The sequence below is a fragment of the Gossypium hirsutum genome, chromosome A07 (genome assembly GCF_007990345.1).
Source record: "Gossypium hirsutum isolate 1008001.06 chromosome A07, Gossypium_hirsutum_v2.1, whole genome shotgun sequence".
Taxonomy (NCBI): Eukaryota; Viridiplantae; Streptophyta; class Magnoliopsida; order Malvales; family Malvaceae; genus Gossypium; species Gossypium hirsutum.
The window spans coordinates 91,237,113-91,256,149 of record NC_053430.1 but is presented as its reverse complement, the minus strand read 5'-3'; the positions used below and the strand labels follow the sequence as shown (position 1 = coordinate 91,256,149).

General features: G+C 29.6%; 2 protein-coding genes and 1 pseudogene across 2 annotated transcripts; 1 reads left to right on the top strand and 2 right to left on the bottom strand.

The window, feature by feature from the left end:
- Nucleotides 1-220: 220 nt before the first annotated feature.
- Nucleotides 221-2,056, top strand: LOC107890437 (alpha-1,6-mannosyl-glycoprotein 2-beta-N-acetylglucosaminyltransferase-like; annotated as a pseudogene).
- Nucleotides 2,057-7,190: 5,134 nt separating this feature from the next.
- Nucleotides 7,191-8,149, bottom strand: LOC107954942 (uncharacterized). Its single transcript, XM_016890636.2, has one exon. The coding sequence runs from the start codon at nt 7,961-7,963 to the stop codon at nt 7,409-7,411; it is 555 nt and encodes a 184-aa protein (XP_016746125.2). The 5' UTR covers nt 7,964-8,149; the 3' UTR covers nt 7,191-7,408.
- A 3,318-nt stretch (nt 8,150-11,467) lies between these two features.
- Nucleotides 11,468-12,413, bottom strand: LOC107954943 (uncharacterized). The gene has a single exon (XM_016890637.2). The coding sequence runs from the start codon at nt 12,316-12,318 to the stop codon at nt 11,746-11,748; it is 573 nt and encodes a 190-aa protein (XP_016746126.2). The 5' UTR covers nt 12,319-12,413; the 3' UTR covers nt 11,468-11,745.
- Nucleotides 12,414-19,037: the final 6,624 nt, after the last annotated feature.

The window sequence follows — 19,037 nt, the reverse complement described above, 5'->3', positions numbered from 1 at the left end:
CTCTTAAGTGATGGTGAGGCAAATCTTAGTGAGGATACTAATTTTTTCTTTCTCTCTCCAAAAATAATGTATATCAATAAATTTGTAAAATTCCAACCTAATTTCTCAAATAATTTCTTCCCAAACATATTCTTATAAATTAACCTTTTTCCACGGTTAGAAGAAAAAAAATGGGAATTATATGGTTAAATTATTTTCTTTTTTCCAAATGTTTTGGCCAAACTTGTAAAGTAAACAGTGACTGAGGCCCTCCATTGTATTGCGTTTCTTCTTTGAAGCAATTTCCGCTCTTAACAAAGTCAATTTCTCTCTTCTACAAATATTTTCCTAGGCTTGCTTTGAACCCCTCAACAGAGCAATACACACGACCTTCAAGTCTCTGATTTTTCATGGGTTTGGGGTTTCCCTTTAACCGCCAAAACCATTTATTCCAGTAGCGGCAAGGGGAGAGCACGGTATTAGAGAATTGTTCTTTGAGGTTTTGGGCACTTACCCTTTTACATCTTCACCTTCTTCTGAAATGGGTTGCTGTTACTCTTTTCCGTTTGATTGTCTATGAATGTGAATTGTTTTTAGCTTTTCTTATGCTTGTTTTTGGAGAGAGCAAACTTTGACTTGCAACTTGGTTGACGTCGTCTGTGTTCTGTTCTATGGCTAATTACAAGAAACCCCGTTTCAAAGATGCAGCTTTTAAACGTTTCCTCTCTGTAGTTTTAGGTACTCTACTACTGGTTTCACTTTTGGTAGTTTCTCTTGGGACCAATGCAACGCCAGGTTCAAGTGGATTAGATGAAGGTTTAAGTGAAAGTGTTGTTAATATTCAGAGTTTTAGGGAAAAACTCAACCTTCCTAAAGAGAATGATTTTTCAATTCGATTGGAGAAACAAAACCGGTTGCCCCCTAGGAATATAGATCTATATCCAAGGTTAGCCAAAGATCATATAACCATTGTTTTATACGTGCATAATCGCCCTCAATATCTCCGAGTAGTTGTTAATAGCTTGTCGAAGGTTGTGGGGATAAGTGAAACTTTATTAATTGTCAGCCATGATGGATACTTTGAAGAAATGAACAAGATTGTGGAAGGGATCAAATTTTGCCGATTGAAACAGATCTTTGCCCCTTATTCGCCCCATGTATTTACTGACAGTTTTCCTGGTGTGTCGTCGAAGGACTGTCAAGAAAAAATGATGCTGGGAAGAAACATTGTGTTGGGAATCCAGATCAGTATGGAAACCACCGGTCTCCAAATATAGTTTCTTTGAAGCATCATTGGTGGTGGATGATGAACACTGTGTGGGATGGATTGAAGGAGACTAGAGGGCATGATGGACATATTCTTTTCATAGAGGAGGACCACTTCATTTACCCCAATGCGTATTGCAACTTACAGCTTCTTGTATCACTGAAGCCTAACAAATGCCCAGATTGCTATGCTGCAAATCTGGCACCCTGTGATGTGAATTTAAGAGGAGAAGGACGGAATAGTTTGGTTGCTGAGAGAATGGGAAATGTGGGTTATGCCTTCAACCGGACTGTATGGAGAAAAATCCATGGGAAGGCTAAAGAGTTCTGCTTCTTTGATGATTACAATTGGGATATAACAATGTGGGCAACCGTCTATCCTTCGTTTGGTAGTCCAGTGTACACGTTACGAGGTCCAAGGACTAGTGCAGTTCACTTTGGGAAGTGTGGTTTGCATCAGGGCCAAGGGAAGGCTAATGCTTGCATTGATAATGAATCAGTGAACGTTCAAGTAGATGACACTGATAAGGTTGCTAATATCAGACCAGAATGGGATGTTAAAGTATATCAGAATCAACCAGGGTATAAAGCTGGGTTTAAGGGTTGGGGTGGCTGGGGGGATAATAGAGATCACCGATTGTGCTTGAATTTTGCTCAAATGTACCATTAATTTAACACTTATTATTCAGCTGTCATGAGTTGAGACTCCAGCATCTCACTTTTCCCACTGTTGTAACTGGTGAGACCTGGATATTTTCTTTTTCCAGTAGTTCAGAGAAATACATGTATTAGAAGCTGTTATAATTTTGTATCTTTGACGTCTTATTTTTATTCTTTCTCCAATTTTTTGATGCAAAGAAACCATCTTTTTTGTGTTTCTATTGTGATTTTGAAGCAATCAAAATATGATACTCCTAGAGGTCATAAATGTTTATGCTGGGAGCAAGTAGATGCCTTTCTGGCTATTGAGAGCAATATTCTATGTTGACAGTAGTGGATTCCTTTTGAGCTTGGATTGCTTTGTAAGTTGGTTGACATGCAAAAACTTTCATTGTCATATCAATAAATGGAAATAGACACCAACATCTTTTCTATTACCGTTGTCTGGATGAGTTTGCATATCACCTGCTTTCATGCATGTTCACAGAAAAAAAATGCCTTATTTACATTTCCCATAGATTGTAGATTGTTGTGTTGCCCTCTGATATAAATCAATATTTTTGCTTGATTATTGGCCCGTCTGTTAAGTAGCCTTCATGCATTTGTTAAGAGGCGGACCCTATCTAATTCTAGTTCTTCATAAAGCATAATTAATGTTTTACATATATTTTCAGTAGCTGATGATCTTTTTGTCAATGGTTTAGTCGGCTAAGACTGTTTGTTACTCGACATTAGTTGGTTGACCTGTGAAACTTTAGTCTATGTTCACTGAACGATATGGTACTATGTCGATAGTTGACAGAATATATGAACTCCATGTAGATATAATAAAGATTGATGAAATAAGTGGAATTGAATGACTTATTACTCTATTCAAAGAACTTCAGATGATGTCTTAATGAGTTCTTTCTAAAAGCATACAGCTTTTGTCAACCCCAAAAACCTAGATGATGTTGATGATTGCATTTGTTTTAATGTTCAAGCTGATTTAGTTTGTATACTGTGCACCATTGTTGCATCTTTAACCTTTGAAACAGGCTATTAAGCTTTTTAGAGTGGATGACAAAGATATGACTAGTTTAGAATGGAGAATGATTATCCACTTGATATAAACTTTTTAACTGGAGTTACATTGACTGGAGACTGAGAAAGTTGTAACTGACGAAAGGATTGTAGAAAATCTAGTAAAATCATGCTTATTTCATTCATTGATGTTCCAACATTATAATGAACTGATAAGACAGATCTGTAAATTGAACTTGCAGCTAACTGAGAGAAGTGGGATTTACAATATACATCAAGTTCTAAAATAAGTTGTTTCAATATCTAAAAGTATCAACAGAAATTGCTGTGGTACGGAGTAATTGCAACTCTTATGCTAGGCTTAGTTTTACATCAAATTTCATTGAACCGAAAATTTTACAAGGAAAAATGTGGTATGAGCTGTTTGGATGAAAGTTTCTCTAAAACTGAACAACTGGAAGAGGTTTGAGTTTCAAAGGCAGGGTAAAAAATGAAGACAAAAGCAAAAGTGTCTTTCCTCATATCTACACCTTGTGTTTTCATTTTCTACAAGGCATACATACTCCAATATAGACAATGAACTGTTTCATTTTGTCTCTGCACTGTTCATGTGTGTATAATGCGTGCATGTACAAGTTTAATCTCTTCTGACATTTTGTGTTCTCAATCTTGGTATGGAGAACAAGGATACCTATTTGCATGTTCCATCAACATTGTGTTCAAGGTTCAGTATGAAGCAATTAGTGAGCTAATCTTCAGGGTTTTTCCCCTATTCTAGTTGAAACAACCTGAAGCTGAGGGCATACTGTATCAGATCAAAGTCTTGGAAACTACTCGGATCTAGACGGCGGGTGAAAATTTAATAAAAATAAGTTTATTTATGGTGTATATTGCTGACTTTGTTTACAGGTAGATGAGGGCAGAGGGGGATTGACAATGTCAGTCGCTGTAATGCTATAAACTAATCAACGTCATCTGCTGGGATTTGAAGGAGCTTCTGGTCCTTCCCTTCCGAGATCACCTCCTCGCAACACTTACTGTTTTGTTGATTGAATGCTCACTCAGTTATGCCAGTAGTAATCAATCATGTTCATACTTTTCCGGTTGACCCCAGGTCATTCTTTCAATATCTACTAATCTACTTATTTGTCCAGAGATGAATGCTACCTTTTAGTTTGCAAAGCTGAACTTAAACACCACCGTTCTCCTGAATTTAGATATAGTAGCCCCTTTTCCTCTGTTGTATTTGAATTTAAAGTCGATGAAATTATGTATCAAATCAAAGCTCTTTGTCTATAGAAAGTAAAACATGAGAATGAAAGGAATCATTTCCCCTATAGTTAAAACCTGGTGTGAAATGGGAGAAACAGGAAGACCAAGGAAGCAATGTATATAGTTTTGTTTATCTTGTCATCTTCTTAATTTTGTACTAATGTACGGTCATACATAGAAACGATTCACTAAGACAAGCACTTTGCTTTGAGTGTGAGGGTGACAGTACTCTGTTTTGCCAATCCCATATATGTATGTGAAACTAATGGCAAAAACTAAGAACCATTGCCATGGTCTTGTAACTGATGATGTTTGTTTTCGTCACTGTTCTAGAAAGGTTCTTTTGTAATCACCTCCAATGGTGTGTGAGAGAGTTGGCACAGCGGCAACGACTCATGTCAAAAGTGCTGTATGTATCTATTCTTTCTTTGAAGTAAAAATGAATTTCCCACACTATGCTCTGTATCGTTTGCTTAAGAATAGAATCTTGTAGAGTGATGGGACATGTTCCACTACAATTGTTTGATCAAATCGTTGATGATGAGGGTCATTAAAATTAAGACCATATAGTATTCGCATCCGGCACAGATAGAGATATAAGTGTATGATACTCCAAATGGATAAAAAAAGTTTGAAGAAATTGAATATATTGGTGTTGAACACAAACTTTTATTCAATATTCACTTCAATTCTAGGTAATATGTGAAAATTGGACTTGTTTTAAGTGAGAAGTCAATAGATTAGAGGGCCAATTCTAGTTGTGGGGTCTTGAGATGGGAGCAGGTCAAGCACGGCAAACCTCTGGTCTGCCACTCTCCTTGCTGTCAATTTAACATGGTTTGAAGTGTTAGGGTCCAAGGGAACCCCAAAGCGAAAGCAAAATCTGTATAGGTTTCATTTTGATCATTTGTTTTTCCTTCTTACTATTTCTCTCTCATTTTTTTTTTTCGTTCATATAATTTTGTTCTTCTAATTATTGTGTGCGCATGTGGGAAGGGCAAGAAATGACAAATAGCACTGAAAGTCTATAATCATGCAGCTCCCAATGGGACCCTTAGAAACCATATGGATGTGATGAAGATAAAGGATAGAGAAGCTGTTTGCGAGAAAAAAGCTGATTTAGTGCTTAGTTGATGCCGATGTTTATTTAGTGGTGGGGTTAAACAATGCTTGGCAGCTCAATATGAACTGTGAAATAAAAGACTCTATAGGATTTGAGGATCTTGAAGTTTGTGCCATTTTATTTACCACCCTCCCCAGTGTCCCCACCCCCAAGTTTGGGTTGGAATTGGAAAGATTTAGCCTTGTTTTTTAACCATTTATAATATAACTCAGATTCTGATCACTTTCTGGAGGGATATACATGGCAAAAAACTTTATATTGTTAACATAGGTTCAGATATGCCCTCAAGATATTCAGAAACTTCTAATCTACCTGGGGCTTATCCTTGCGTGGGGAATAATTTCTTGGAAAGTGATTTATCTGATTATCTTCAGGATGAGAATAGAAGGCATTCAAACTTTTAACTTTCCTTGTTCAACAAATATATAGCTACCTTTAACGAAAACCAGACAGACATGTGTTCACTGTTTTCAAGTGTTTATATTGTCCTCTTTTGCATGACTTACAAGTCAACTATGCAATTGCTTGGTTATAAAGTAACGACCCTGTTCACATTCATAAGCCCAAGGGCAAACACAATCATAAAATCCTGTAGGAAACAAATTAAATGAATTTAAGATGCCCTCAGCTTATAACCCTCATCTTTGCCACCAAACTCATAGTTTAAAACTTTAAAATTTTTAGCTTATATCTCGTATTAATTTTGCACTTCTGCCGTTAATTAAAATAATCAATTAAGTCCCTCCGTTAACAGTTTTTGTCATTGACAATGTTGACCATTAAAATAAATCGACGGACCAACCAAATAGTGACATGTGACACCTCCTAGTTTAATCTAATATTTTTCTCATAAAAATATTTAAAAAAATCAAAAAAATAAGAAAAGTTATAATAAAATAAGAATATTAAATATAAAAAAATATAAAATATAAAAATATATTAAATTTGATATAAACTTATTAAAATTAATAAAACTTATTTAAAATTGAAAAATATGTATTAGAATTCTTAAAAAATAAAAAATATATATTAAAATTGATATAAACTTATAAAAAGTATTAAAAAATTATAAAAATTTGAACTAGACTGGTTAGCCCAAATTGGCAAGGGTACCGAACTGGGGAAAGCCATTAGATCGGTTAACCTGGGAATCAAGCGGTTGAACTGTTTGTTCTTTTTTAAATATTTTTGTCAAACCAAAATTTCATTATTTAACTATTAGCATATATCAAAATGAAATTCTCTAAACAAGGTTTTCAGAACCGAACCAGTGGTCTAACCGATCAAGCCATCGATTTGTCAGTTCGAATGATTTGTCCAATTCAATTAAATAGAACATTAAAAAATAAAAAAAATATGTTAAAAAATAAAAAAATTTGGTTCAATCGTCTAGTTCCTAGGTCAATTGGTCTAATTGCTTTCTCTAAATCGATACCCTGGCCGGTTTTGGTTTAATCGGTCCAACTGAGTAATTTGGTCCAATTTAAGTTTTTATGATTTTTTATAAGTTTATATCAATTTTTTTATAATTTTTATGATTTTCATAAAAATATTAAATATTTTAAAATATGTTTTATTAATTTTATAAAATTTATTAGAATTTTTATAACATTATAATAGTTGTTATAAGTTACTTTTGATATTCATATTCTTTTATAATTTTTATGAGGTAAAAGTTATTACATGTCATAATTTAATTGGTCTATCAATTTATTGTAAGAATGAATGTGATTAATAAGAAAACTAATTGATTATTTTAATTAGGATTGAGTGCTAATTATTATTTTATTATTTTGCATTTTCTTAGGAGATTCTTTTATGGTTGTTAATTAATTAGGTTGACTAAACTCTTTTAACATATAAAATATGCTCCAAAAACTTAATTATATTTTCAAACAGCAAAGTTTGGTTACCATTATCAGATGCCAATCCATGATTATTTGCATCCCTGTATTTAATTTACACACACCAAAATTTTGAAGGAAACTCAGAAATAATTTCTGAGAAAAAAATATAACTGGGAACCAAATTATTGTCAAAATTAGGAGCTTTCAAGAGGCAAGCAACGAGTTGCAAGAAATTCTGCTATTGAGCCATAATCACTTGGCGAGCTTCAAATTGAATCCCTTCTTTCATCTTTCTAATAAAATCTTCACATTTCTTGTTTAGCTCTTCATTACTCATCCATCCAAGTTCTTCATCTTCATCCTCCTCCATTGATCTGTCTTCTTCACCTTCATTTTCTACAACCAAGGGCACATCTTCTTCTCTTTGATCAAATTCTGCAACAACGTTGGGATTTAAATTGGACCCTTTTGGTTCTGATGGTTCAACCTCTAATTTACTGATCTTCACAGCCTTTTCAGCTTGAACATCAGTCTCTACACAACTACTACCGATCAAACCCGAGCTGGTGGCAATGAAAACAAGCAGCCCATTGCAGAGCAGAAACATGTAATTCTTGCCTGCACTGGAACCAAGGAGTTGTAAACCATATGCCAAAGCTTGGAAGTTACACATAAAAGGGTAGGATAATATAACAGAAAGAAGTGAAAATGGGAGAAAAATCCTGGTGAGTAGCTTCACCAAATGAGAGGTGGTGATCAATTGAATTCTCTGTTTTTTGTTTGGAATCTCCATACTTGTTATCTTCTCTGTTGGGCTATGAAAAAGGGATTTGAAGAGAAGGAAAGCGGAAGCTTTTGGAGATTAGGTAGGTACTTGACATAAGCTAAAAGGAGAGGCCAAAGCTTTATATAAGAAGAGTTGGGTACCTACTTCCTGGAAACTAACCCTTCTTCTCATCCAAATGATGTATGGGTTAGAGAATTACTTCTTTCGTCTGTATAGTATTCAATTTCAATCAAGTCTACCATCCCCTTTTTAACCTTACTTTGCTTTTTTAATCTACTCTCCTTAACTTTTAAAAGATATTATTAATAAAGTGTTTTTGAAAAGAAAATGTGATTTATTGAAAGTGTTCTGTATTGTTGCCAAAAATTATGATTAAAAATTAAAATAATTCTTTTAAACATAATGTTAACAAGAAAAAAATTAAAATCGTATAATAACAATTAATACTAATTCTATCAATAAATACAATTTTAAAACTTCAAAACCAACACAATTACTATTAAATTAGTTAATTTAAATAATATTTAAGTAATTTAATTTAAGAATATACATAATATATTAGATAATATTAATATAATAATCTATGATTCTTTAAAACAATTTTATGCATTTAAGCAATTTAAATATTATCAAAATAATATATCATAACATTTTCTAGTTAAAGTTAATTCATTAAACTACCAGCAATGAAATCATTAGACAGACGTTTTAAAAAGGCAAAATTTTCGAAAATTATGAAAATTTTAGCTACCTCTCCTCCAAATTCTTGAAAATTCTCATTATACTTTTTATTTTTTTTTAAATTTTAATTAAATTTACTTAAAATATTTAAAATTTCTCATTAAACTCTTAAAATTTTTGAAAATTTTACTAGACTCTACTAAAACATAATCCCAGGATCCACCGCTGAAATATGTGTATCAATTGGAGATATTCACATGCAACCATAACATTCTGAGTTGGGACACTTTTTCTTTTGATGTAAAGAATTTGTTCATTTGGTGGAAGAATAGTTGAAATATGTGTATCAAGCATAATTTTGTCTCGTAAGTTGTTTATACAATGCGAAGTAGGCAATGTTAAATTCGTTTTTTTTATTTATCTATTATTTATTTGATTTTTTTGTGAATTATAATAATAAAGTAAAACTCGAACAACAAACACAACTAGCTCAACAAATACCCTTAATCATCGTACCATCACATGAGTTCATAGAAATATATAATTTTAAATTTATAAAGATACATTGTTTAATAACAAAAATGTAGAAAATCACGCGTGACATTAAAAGCAAGTATACAAGACTTAAAAATTTTCATGCATAGAAATCCTTAATAACCAATCTTACCTTGTATGATCATATATAGAAACGATTCACTAAGATAAACACTTTGCTTTGAGTGTAGGCTGACAGTACTCTGTTTTGCCAATCCCATATATGCATGTGAAAATAATGGCAAAAACTAAGAACCACTGCCCATGCTCCTCTTAACATATATTTGTTTGTTTTCGTCACTGTTCCAGAAACTTTTTTGTGCATTCGCCACCAATGGTGAGAGAGAGAGAGAGAGAGAGAGAGAGAGAGAGAGATGGTGCAGCAGCAACATTTCAGTGAAAGTGTTGTATGTATTATTCTGTCTTTGAAATTAAGTGAATTTCCCTCACTATGCTCTGTCTTGTTTGTTTAAAAATATAACCTCGTAGGATGGATGGGACATATGTTCTACAGCAATTGTTTAATCCTGCTTCTATTTAATCATAACATGCTAAATGCTGTAATAAAAATTGTTAAGACCCTACTATTGTCTAAAGTATTCATATACAATACATATTTAAACATAAATATAAAAATATGATCTTTTAAATATTTTTTAAAAAAAAAAACCATTTGAATTCTTCGGCATCCATTTTAGGTAACCATAGAGGACCAAATCTAATTGTGGGGTCTTAAGAATGGAGCAGGTCAAGCACGGCAAACGTCTTGTCTGCCACTCAGCTTTGCTCTTAATTTAACATCTTTGTAACTGTTGGGGTTCTAGGGTACTCCAAGTGAATGGAATGGCAGTGTTGGTTCCATTTTGTTCATATGTTTCTTTAGTTTCATATATATATATACATGTTGTTGTAATGACTGTGTGTGCATGTGCAAAGGGGAAAAGGGAAAAGGGCTTGCCTTCTTTTCTTTTTTCTTGACAAATTGATGCACTACAAGCCTTCCAATGGGACACTTTGAATCAACTAGTGTGTGTAAATTAACTAGTCTTTTTAAAATCAGATTATTGTTTGTGGTTCTACTCTCCCGTTTAAAGGTTTAGAATGGAAAGAATTCAAACTTTGAACTTTCTTTGTACAACATAGATAGTAGATTCATAAGGGTGGACTTGGAAGTGATTGCTGACAAAAGTCTTCTCACTGTTTTTAAGTGTTCACATTGACCTCCTTTGGGGATGACTTCAAGTCAACCCAGCTATTGCTTCGTCGCTTCCTTTGATTTAAAGAAACCGCCGGGGCAACAACCCTGCACATGCATAGGGCAGTGGCCAACACATTCATTAAAATCGTGTAGGGAACATAATTAAAGAAAGATCAAACAATGCTTATCTTTTATTCAATCTTTATTTGGATTTGGGTCATAACTGGATATCCTTTCACATTTAAGACAAATATGTTTAAAGATATTTTTATTTTTTAAATTTTTAAAATTAAGATTAAATTAACAGAATATGCAAATATTGAGAAAGAAATTTGTTAAACTTTTTAGAATTAGTACCAAATTGATAGATTATGTGAAATGTTAAGGACTAAAATTATTATACCAATAAAAATAAGGCCACATCAGTATTATGTCTGATAACTAAATGTATTTTAATTATGGGGCGTCTAAAAAATGAAATTGAATTAACAAGAATAATTAAAATAACAAAATTTGATAACCAAAATAATAAAAATGCACAAAAACTTAGGTGACTATACGAGGAGTTTACCCTAATTTTTAAGCTCTCTCCATTCTCAGACAATACATTTTTGCCATATTTGATAATATGAAAAATTGAATATGTTTAAAGATAGAAGTTTTGTTCTCTTTAAAATATTTAGATAATATATATCATAATAAAATTTATAAAAATTCTAAAAATTAAATATTTATATTATATTATTTTTGTCTTCTTAATTATATTATTTGTAGAAATTATAAAATTTGTAATAAATTTTTAAAAATAAATATAATATATTTTAATTAATACATACAATTAAACTTAAATAATACACGGAATTAAAAAAAAAGTTTATATTCTATATTTATGTTCAAATATATAGTAAACATATCTAATTGAAAAATCAAAATATTAAAGAAATGGAATGAATTAAGACATCCTCCCGACCTCTTATTTGCCACTAAACCCAGAAATTGGAAATTAAACTTTTAATTAATTGGTAAGAGGTAAAATAAAATTTTTATCAAGTTTAACACCAATTCCAACCATGTTATTCCATCCATTATATTTAATGTCGTATAAAAAAGTTTCCATTTATCAAATACCAATACATTGTTGTTTGCACCAGAAATCATCCCAATGCAGCGTTTAATTTACATAGACCAAAATTGTAAAGAAAACTCAGAAATCAAATTTCTGAGGGGAAAAAGGAAAGAAAGAAAGAAGACCAGGGAACCAAATTATTGTCAAAGTTAGAGGCTTTCAAAAGACAAGCAAAAGAGAGAAAAAAAAAAAGGTTGCAAAAATCTATAACTATAAGCAGATTTGATGCCTAGAGTCCTTTGAGTTGTGTCAAATTGTAATTAGTTGGCGAGCTTCAGAGTGAATCTCATTTTTCATCTTTCTAATGAAATCTTCACATTTCTTGTTTAACTCTTCATTACTCATCCATCCAAGTTCATCTTCATCCTCCTCGGCTGAAACAACCTCATCTGATCTGCCTTCTTCGCCTTCATCTTCTAGTTCCACAACCAAGGCCGCCTCTTCTTCTTTTTGATCATATTCTGTAACAACTTTCTCTTTTGGCTCTGATGATTCCACCTCTAATTCTGTTTGACTACCTCCCTTACTGATCTTCACAGCCTTTTCAGCTTTAATACCAGTCTCTTCACAACTACTACCCATCAAACCCGAGCTGGTGGCAATGAAAACAAGCAACCCATTGCAGAGCAGAAACATGTAATTCTTGCCCACACTGAAACTAAAGAGTTGTAAACCATATGCCAAAGCTTGGAAGTTGCACAGAAAAGGGTAGGATAATATAACAGAAAGAAGTGAAAATGGGAGCAAAATCTTGGTGAGTAGCTTCACCAAATGAGAGGTGGTGATCAATTGAATTCTCTGTTTTTTGTTTAGAATCTCCATACTTGTTATCTTCTCTGTTGGGCTATGAAAAAGGGATTTGAAGAAAAACAGAGGGGAAGCTTTTGGAGAGTAGATTCATGACATTAGCTAAAGGGAGATGAGGCAAAGGCTTTATATAAGGAGTAGGGGACCAAATTCCCGGAAACTACCCCTTCTTCTCGAAGAAATAATGTATGGGCTAGAGGGCAGGTTAGGCAACTATATTTTTCAGCTACTTTTTTATGTTTCAATCGAAGTCTATGATTACCATTAAGAAAAAAAAAACATTGTCTTTTGTATTACTTTGAACTACTTTCAAGCAACTTTTTTAATATTGATATTGATTGCTATAATTAGATTTTAAATTTTGTTGACATTTCTATCCTTGAAAAATGTAATAATCCAAAATTTATACTATCAATTTAATAGTAACCAAAATGTATTCAATTCCTTAAAATTATAGATTCAATTTCGAAAAAAATGATAAAATTTGATATGGAAGCTTTAACAACTATTTATTAATTAATGATAAACTTAACTTAGATTAAATATAAATCCTTCAAACTATTTCAATTTTTATATATAGACTTATATTTATTATATTCAAATAAATATTTTCCATTTTTATTTAAATAATTATAAACCAATAATCCATCAAATGTAAACTCTAACTTTATAATATTAAATAATTGTTGGTCTTAATAGTGTTGGCAAAAGCTGAGTTTAGTGTTTAAATTTGAGTTTCATTATGCGCATTTACATGTACGTAGATTCTCAATCTAAATTTTATTATAGTTTAAGTCTTATTATGTGTTGGCTTGTCCAAATTTATTCTAGTTTAGGTCTGTCCAATTAGAGATGTTCATGTGCCGGACCCAACTAAAAATTCAAGCCTGTTTGCTAGGTTCAAGTCTGGCCCAGTCTAAAAAATGGGTTTAAAACTCTGCCCAAGCTCAACTCAGCCCGTATTAATTTTTTTATATTATTTTTAAATATATAATACATCAAAAATACTAAAAACATCAAAATAAATATTTCCAAACAAATTGAAAATAAATTTAAAAAAATATGTATACTTAAATAACACTAAGATAGATGCAACTTAACAAGCAAATATCTCTAAAATAATAAATAAAAATTAACAATAAAACAAAATGTATACAATACCCAAACAATAACAATAAAATAGTAGCAACATAATAGTAAAATGATAGCAAAATAAAGAGAAAATAACATTAAAAAATAAAAAATATTTTTTTTTTGTCCTTTAGTGAATTCGGGCCTGACCAAAAATGCCTTACTTGAGGCTCAGCCCGTTTTTTTAACAGGTTTTATTTTTTGTCCAAGCCTATTTTTGGGCCTATATTTTTACTCAAACCCTCTCACATTTTGAACGGACTTTCGGGCCAGGCCGGGTGACTCGACCCATTAACAAGTATATGTCCATTCTTTTGTGCATGCAATAATTTGATTCCAAATTGTAATTATATGTAGGTATATTGATGGTGATTTCTAATTATACCTTTAAAAGATACATTAATTATTTCATTTATAAGTACATATAATTTGAAAAAAATTGATATATTGAGTTGTAGACAAGTTATGATGAGAGAGATTATTGAATAACAAAAGAGTAGTTTTTTGGTTCATTTAATTGCCAAATTTTTTAGTTAAAATGGCATTTTATATGGAAGGTATGTCTTTAAATTTGGCCTTCATATTACACAAATTATACGAATTTTAAATAATCCCAAATCATTGCTTAAAACTAATTATATGTAATTTAAAAATAAATTAATCTTAGTTAACTCATTAACCTAACATGATTAATATGATGGTTTAAATATAATTAATATCCAAATAATATCATGTTGAATAATATTTATACAATTAACACAAAAATAAAATAAAATAAAATAAGCACATATATATTTGGTAAGATTAGAAAATGTAAACCAAATATTAAGTGTATTAAATTTGAAGACTAAAAGTGTCATATTTGTATAAATAATGAAGTATAGATATTGGAATAAATTGAAGAGCTAATGTAAACATGATATAATATATAGTTGGCGTTACATAAAATATTCACTTCGAATATTATTGTGAGACTAAGTGAGTGAATAAAATAATGAAATTGAAGGCCACCGTTCACACCTTAGGGACATCAATTAATTTTAACTACCATTCATTAATATGGATGGTCAACAAAAATAATTTTGACAGTTGTCAATTGCTACCAACTTATAATGATTTTACAAATAATTCTTGTGTTTAGTTTGATGGTTAAGAGAACTCACTCTAATTCATTGTATTAAAAGATTATACAATAATCTTTTATTTATACAAAAAAAACTTAATTTTTTATGAAATTTAAGTAGAAAAGTTTATTTTTCACTCATTGATTTAATTATTAATTGTAGCTCTTTCTATTAAAAAATTGAAAAATGAACATCTTTATTTTAATATGATAGGGTCTTTCGTGTTTTACAAAATTGAAAAGTTAATTTTTATTGTCAGGAATTTTTAAATTTTAAAATTTAAGTTTGATTGTTAATATTGCTAATTTTTTTTATTAATAAATTTGTTGGTGTGACATAACAGTTCAACATGAAATTTGAAAAATAAACAAACTAAATTTTGAAAAGAAAAGTGTAAGGACTAAATTTTAAAATTTTAAGAATGTAGGGACTTATCTCATATTTTAACCTAAATTAAATTTCTTTGTTTAATAACGTACAATGTTTATTGGTCTAAGATCCGGTTGCCTTTTCCTTTTCCTTTTCCTTTTTTCTTTTTTTTCAATTTTTTACGTTTACTTTTTTAAAAAAGAAAAAGTCTGGTCAATGAAAACGTGTTCTTGGTCACTAAAAATTTTACGGCGATATAATTTATTAAAAAAAGAAGAAGGAGAAGAAAAAGAGTCTAACATAATTCATTATTTAGACTTTAACTCAAATTAAATAATTATTATATTAACATATTAATAGTAAATTAACCATTCTACTAAAAATTTTATCAATTTCTATTATTAAGTGCTACGTGATTGAAAGAGCATCAAAATAGTAAAACGTGATATTTTTCGTTTTCTTATCTGTGTAGTAATATTTTAAAAATAAATAATACACTAAATAATAAATAATATTTTTATAATTATTTAAAAGATGGGTTAGGACAAAAGTAACCCAAGTTCAAATGAACTTAAACAATCATAATTAAAATTTTATTTAATTTTAGAATTTTTAATTTTAAATATTTGTTTATGTGCAAAATATCATGTCAAAATGAGGTACATGTAGCAAATTATGTATAGTTGTCTAGTTGCTTCATCAACTATATCATCACTTAGCAATAAAAATAGATGAAATTTTTATTAAAATAATTAATTTATTATTTAATCTAACGTATATAGATTAAATTATATATTTTTTAATAAAAAACAATATGTAATCCGATTATTAATAGAAAGTCACTTGATTATTCAATGTGTTTATTAATATCATATTTGAACCAAAATTACCAAATCTGCCCTCGTAACTTCATCCACTCGGGTTATATTTATAGATTAAATAGTAGAAAGGCTTATTTATCGTATACATGTCACCTTTTTAATTTTTCAGATTATACATATTGGTAAATTCTTAGTTTTAATCCTTATATAATGCTTCAATTTATAATTTAATCTTCATGATTTAAGTCGTTTCTCATGACACACCTCAGTAAAATTTTAGTTTTGATCATTTTATTCTGTTCACATTTGAGATTTAATATTTATATTTTAACTTGATTCTTTATTTTTACAATAAAATTAGTTAGTTCAAATAGTTAATATCTTTAACTATTCTAAGTAAATTTTTTACATGGATTTTTTAAAAAAAAAATATTATTCTAATTTTTTTAGTTTGACATAATAAGTTGGAATAAGTGTGCCCCTTTTTAAAAAAATCACATCAAAAATCAAATTTATTGACGGTGCTAATTATTTGAAGTAACTAATAACAACTCTTTTTTTTTAATCATTATAAGATAATGGTAAAATTGTAGTTTCGAACTCTCTACTATACTTACATTTGAGATTTTATCTTTATATTTTAATTTGACATAATTTAGTCCTCTACTTTATAATGGCATTAGTAACTCCAAATAGTCAACATTCTTAATTGTTTATATTAAAATGATTATGTGAGCTAATCTTAAAAACAACTTTTTAACACATGCGCACGTGTATATATATATACATACACATAAGCATGAAGTTGAAATGGATATTTTTAAGAACGAATTTGGCATCAACATTTTGACCATAATAATTAAGGGTATCAACTATTTCAAATTTCAATATCATTAGAGAAACCGAATTATATCGTATTAAAATATAGATACTAAACCTTAAATTTAAACATAATTTATCTAAAACAATATATGTCTAATACAATCATTTATAATTTGATTTAATAAAAGAATTGATATTTATTTTATAAAAAATTGTTTTTAAATCAAATTAAATTAATTGATATAATTGATTATAAGTTTAACAAAATGAATTGAGATAAATTAATATTTACTAAAAGTAATAAATATGATATATGTGTTTGTGCTATAAATGATAAAAAAAATGTTTCAAAGAAATTTATTGGAGTTGAAATCATTATTTTTTATTAAAATTTATAGAAAAAATTATAAAAAGATTACTATTTTTCATTTTATCAGGCTGAAAGTACCCATCATGCAATGAATGAAATAGGAGAAGATGCTTCAAATTTTTAGACGCCTGAAAGGTAGACTCGGAGAGCGAAAGCCCAACCCATCCAACAAAAACAATAGGCAGCATGTTAATATATAAATTTCAAAAATAGAACAATGAAACATCACCTATAATATAAACGATAAATAAATAACTGTAAAGTAATGTATAAATGTATTAAAAGAAAAGATAATGAGAGTAACTACAACACTAAACTAATTCAGGAACAAATCAAGGCACATTAAATTTGTTGAAATTTACATTCTAGCCTTGTCATCATCAAATCAATCTGATGATGAACATTGATCTACCAAAAAAAATACTGGCATAACCTTTAAGAGACCCTTTGTATCAATGATACACAAAAGACTAAGTCTTAGATGGTCCATCATTCTCCTCATATTCTCGAAGCTATCACTATCACAATGATCTATCATGATAAAGCCCTTTAAGAATGGTTCTTAATAGATCTAGCAACACCATTATATTGGCAAGTCTCACATATACACCAACATATAACTAAAAAATAAAAAGTAAATATAAAATCACCTTTGCTTTCAAAGAATACAAAGTGGACAAAATAAAAAGCACGAAAAATATAGACAAAATAGAATCATGAAACTGTAGATAAAACCATGATAATGTGGACTGAAATTAAAAACAAAATAAAATTGCAAAAAAATGTTGGAGAAACCATAACCAGTAATCAGCCCAAAGACTGAAGCTACCACGGCTGAAACAAAGATTTTAATTTGAAAAAACTAAATGACTAAAATTTTTCTATGAAAAGAAAAATATGTATTTTTTTAATTAATAATTTATAGGGTAAACTACTAACATAGTCATTTTTATTTGCCTCAGGTTACATTTTAAAAATTTATGTTTGAAATGTTACGTTTTAGTCACTACGTTATCATGTTGACACATTTTAGTCACCGAGCCTTTAATTGTCGTTAACGGTGTAAAATCATTTTTTCAAATAAAAATTTTAGGTTAAATTATACAATTGGTCGCTATATTTTTTCATTTTGAGCAGTTTAATTTTTTTTCTTTTATGTTCTTTTAAACTTTCCTCTCTTTTTTTTTTTTCCATTCTCTTTTGCTTCTCCCCCTGTTTCTTCTCTTAATCATTTTTTTTAACATATTTTTCTATGTTTTACATTTGTTAAAACCAGTCTACAAGCTCGCTCACTTGAAAAAATTAAATTGTTCAAAAAAAAAATAAAAGTATAGGGACTAGTTTTAACAAATGGAATATATAGGAAAACTACGTTAAAAGAAAGGAAGAGAGGAAAACAGAGGGAGAATTAGAAGAGAATGGAAAAAAAAGGTTAAAAAAACATAAAAGAAAAAAAATTAAATTGCTCAAAACAAAAAATATGGGACCGATTGTATAAATTAACCTAAAATTTTTGTTTGAAATGATAATTTAACGTGCCACATCAGCTTACCGTTACACCGTTAATGATAATTAACGGCTTAGTGACTAAAATGTTACAACGCAATAACATTAGTGACTAAAATGTAACATTTCAAACATAAGTGACTAGAATGTAATATGAGGTAAACAAAAGTGACTATTTTGATAGCTTATCCTAACTTATATTGTATAAATTGTTATATGTAATCTATTTTCTATATTTACTCTCTTTATCATGCATAATATTTTATATTATTTAATTATATTTTTATCATCAGTTAATTTGCACTCTATTTAAACATGTGAAATTGTGAAGTCTACGAGAATGATAAGAAAATGGAAAATGGGTAAATTTCAAAATTATAAATAAATTTTATTTTAATGTACAATGCTGTAAGTGAATTTTAATTTTGTGTAATTTTATACTTGAAATTTTGATTTTATTTAATTTTCACAAGTTACTAACATAATAACTGATACAACACTATTTTATGTTCACATAGAAATAAATCGATGTATTTATTTCTTTAAATAAATAATTATATTTATCTAATATAAGAAATAAATCGATGTATT